The sequence below is a fragment of the Vipera ursinii genome (assembly GCF_947247035.1).
Source record: "Vipera ursinii genome assembly, chromosome: 2".
NCBI classification, from domain to species: domain Eukaryota; kingdom Metazoa; phylum Chordata; class Lepidosauria; order Squamata; family Viperidae; genus Vipera; species Vipera ursinii.
In genome coordinates, this window is record NC_139513.1 from 211,691,247 (window position 1) to 211,693,950 (window position 2,704).

General features: G+C 46.8%; 1 protein-coding gene across 1 annotated transcript; it reads left to right on the forward strand.

Annotated features, from left to right (window-relative positions):
* Positions 1-447: 447 nt before the first annotated feature.
* LINGO2 (leucine rich repeat and Ig domain containing 2) lies at positions 448-2,301 on the forward strand (the record flags this gene model as incomplete). Its single annotated transcript, XM_083353156.1, has 1 exon — positions 448-2,301. The coding sequence occupies exon 1, from the start codon at positions 481-483 to the stop codon at positions 2,299-2,301; it is 1,821 nt and encodes a 606-aa protein (XP_083209282.1). The 5' UTR covers positions 448-480.
* Between the last annotated feature and the right edge of the window lie 403 nt (positions 2,302-2,704).

Sequence of the window (2,704 nt, forward strand, 5' to 3'; positions counted from 1 at the left end):
TAGCAATTGATAGGGTTCTCTTAAAAATTGAAATAGAAAATGCATACCTGACATATTAACCATGACAAATCAGTTGACAATAGTTCTCTTCTACCAAAAGAGTGCCTGGGGTTTAAGCATTATAATGTTCGGCTGAAGAGGCAGAATTGGCAGAAAAGCCATATTGAGGTCAGCATTGGGGAATCTGCAACTCTTCTGATGCTGCTTAACAGCACTAGAACAGCTCCAGGGACATGTAGTTCCACAACATCAGAAGACCCACAGGTTTTCTGTCTTTGATTTCAATGCATCCCTCAGTATTAGGCCAAAGGTCAGGTTTAGTTTAGTTGCAAATAGCTTTCACTGAAAATGAACGTGACCTTCCAGTTTTCTTAATTAATAGCTATTTTTCTCTCTCTCTCTCCCTCTCCCTCCCTTTGTCTCTCTTCCTTCTCTCCTTGGCAGGCCTGTGACGGAGGATTAGACAACATTAGTGGAGTCATGCTTCACACAGCCATATCTTGCTGGCAGCCATTTCTAAGTCTGGCTGTGCTGCTACTTTTCATAGGATCCACCCTAGGTTGCCCAGCTCGCTGTGAATGCTCAGCACAGAATAAGTCTGTCAGTTGTCATCGGAGGCGCCTGATTGCCATCCCTGAGGGCATCCCCATAGAGACTAAAATCTTGGATCTTAGCAAGAACAGGCTAAAAAGTGTAAATCCGGAGGAGTTCACAGCTTTCCCTTTGCTTGAAGAGATAGATCTGAGTGACAACATCGTGGCCAATGTTGAGCCTGGGGCCTTTAACAGCCTATTTAATTTGCGCTCTTTGCGACTGAAAGGGAATCGTCTGAAGCTGGTCCCTTTAGGGGTCTTCACTGGCTTGTCAAACTTAACAAAGCTGGATATTAGTGAGAACAAGATTGTCATCCTGCTGGATTACATGTTCCAGGATCTGCACAACCTCAAATCCCTTGAGGTTGGGGATAATGATCTGGTTTACATCTCCCACAGGGCCTTTAATGGATTGCTTAGTCTGGAGCACCTCACTCTGGAGAAATGCAACCTTACAGCTGTACCAACAGAGGCCCTTTCCTACCTTCACAACCTCATCAGCCTGCACCTGAGACATCTTAATATCAACCTGTTGCCTGCATATGCCTTTAAGAGATTGTTCCACCTGAAAAACCTAGAAATAGATTATTGGCCTATGCTTGACACAATCCCTCCCAACAGTCTTTATGGTCTGAACCTCACTTCTCTCTCCATTACCAATACCAATTTGTCCACCATCCCTTATGCTGCTCTGAAACACCTGGTTTACCTGACCCACCTGAACCTTTCCTACAATCCCATAAGCACAATCGAATCGGGCATGCTTGCAGATGTGTTGCGCCTGCAAGAGTTGCACATAGCGGGGGCTCAGCTGCACACCGTTGAACCTCATGCTTTCCAAGGCCTTCGATTCCTCCGCGTGTTGAACGTGTCCCAGAATCTGTTGGAAACTCTGGAGGAGAATGTGTTCCATTCCATCAAATCCCTGGAAGTTCTCAGTATAAGCAACAATCCCCTGGCTTGTGACTGCCGCTTGCTCTGGATCTTACAAAGGCAGCCCATGCTGCAGTTTGGTGGCCAGCAACCGATGTGTGCCGGCCCAGACAGTGTCAAAGAGAGGCCATTTAAAGACTTCCACAGCACGGCCCTTTCTTTCTACTTCACTTGCAAGAAGCCCAGGATCTATGAAAAGAAGCTGCAGTACTTGGTGGTTGAAGAAGGGCAGACCGTGCAGTTCTTGTGTCACGCAGAGGGCGATCCTCAGCCAACCATTGCCTGGTTGACACCACGACGCAGACTGGTCACCACAAAATCCAGCGGGAGAGTGACAGTGCTTGGAGGTGGTACACTTGAGATCCGGTTTGCTCAAGATCAAGATAGTGGGGTTTACGTTTGTGTGGCCAGCAACGCTGCTGGGAATGACACCTCCTCAGCCACCCTCACCGTCAAGGGGTTTGCCTCAGATCGTTTTCTTTATGCCAACAGGACTCCTATGTACATGACAGATTCCAATGACACCAGTTCCAATGGAACCAATGTGAATACATTTGCTCTGGACCTTAAGACAATACTGGTGTCGACGGCCATGGGCTGTTTCACATTCCTTGGGGTTGTTTTATTTTGTTTCTTACTACTTTTTGTGTGGAGCCGTGGGAAAGGCAAGCATAAAACCAGCATCGACCTCGAGTACGTCCCCCGCAAAAACAATGGCGCAGTGGTGGAAGGGGAGGTTTCAGGACCACGCAGGTTCAATATGAAAATGATTTGATGACTGTGCTCTAGCGTTATTAATTTTTGCCCCTTTCCTCCTTCTGTGGCATTCGAACCAATTTTCAACACGCTTGGCCAAAGTAAGAAGGCCAGGCTGGCAGCGGCTCCACTTGGCCGCCACCCGTGTCAAGCGGTAGATGGAAATCAAAAAGACTGTCTGAGGTTGTACAGCAGAGCCTCGTGTTTCGAGGCGGCGTGAGTGAGTGAGAGGGCTTTTTCCCTTTTTCTTTGTCCTTTTTTTGCAGAGTTTGGCAAACAGCGCTAGTTGTTTGCATTGCAAATTTTATGGCATTCTGGGGATTTCAGTAATGAACAGTCAGCTCATGGATACTTGTCGGAAACATTTTTACCACTACAAAGCAAACAAAAAAAACCTCCTACAGTATAGGATTTCATGTTTT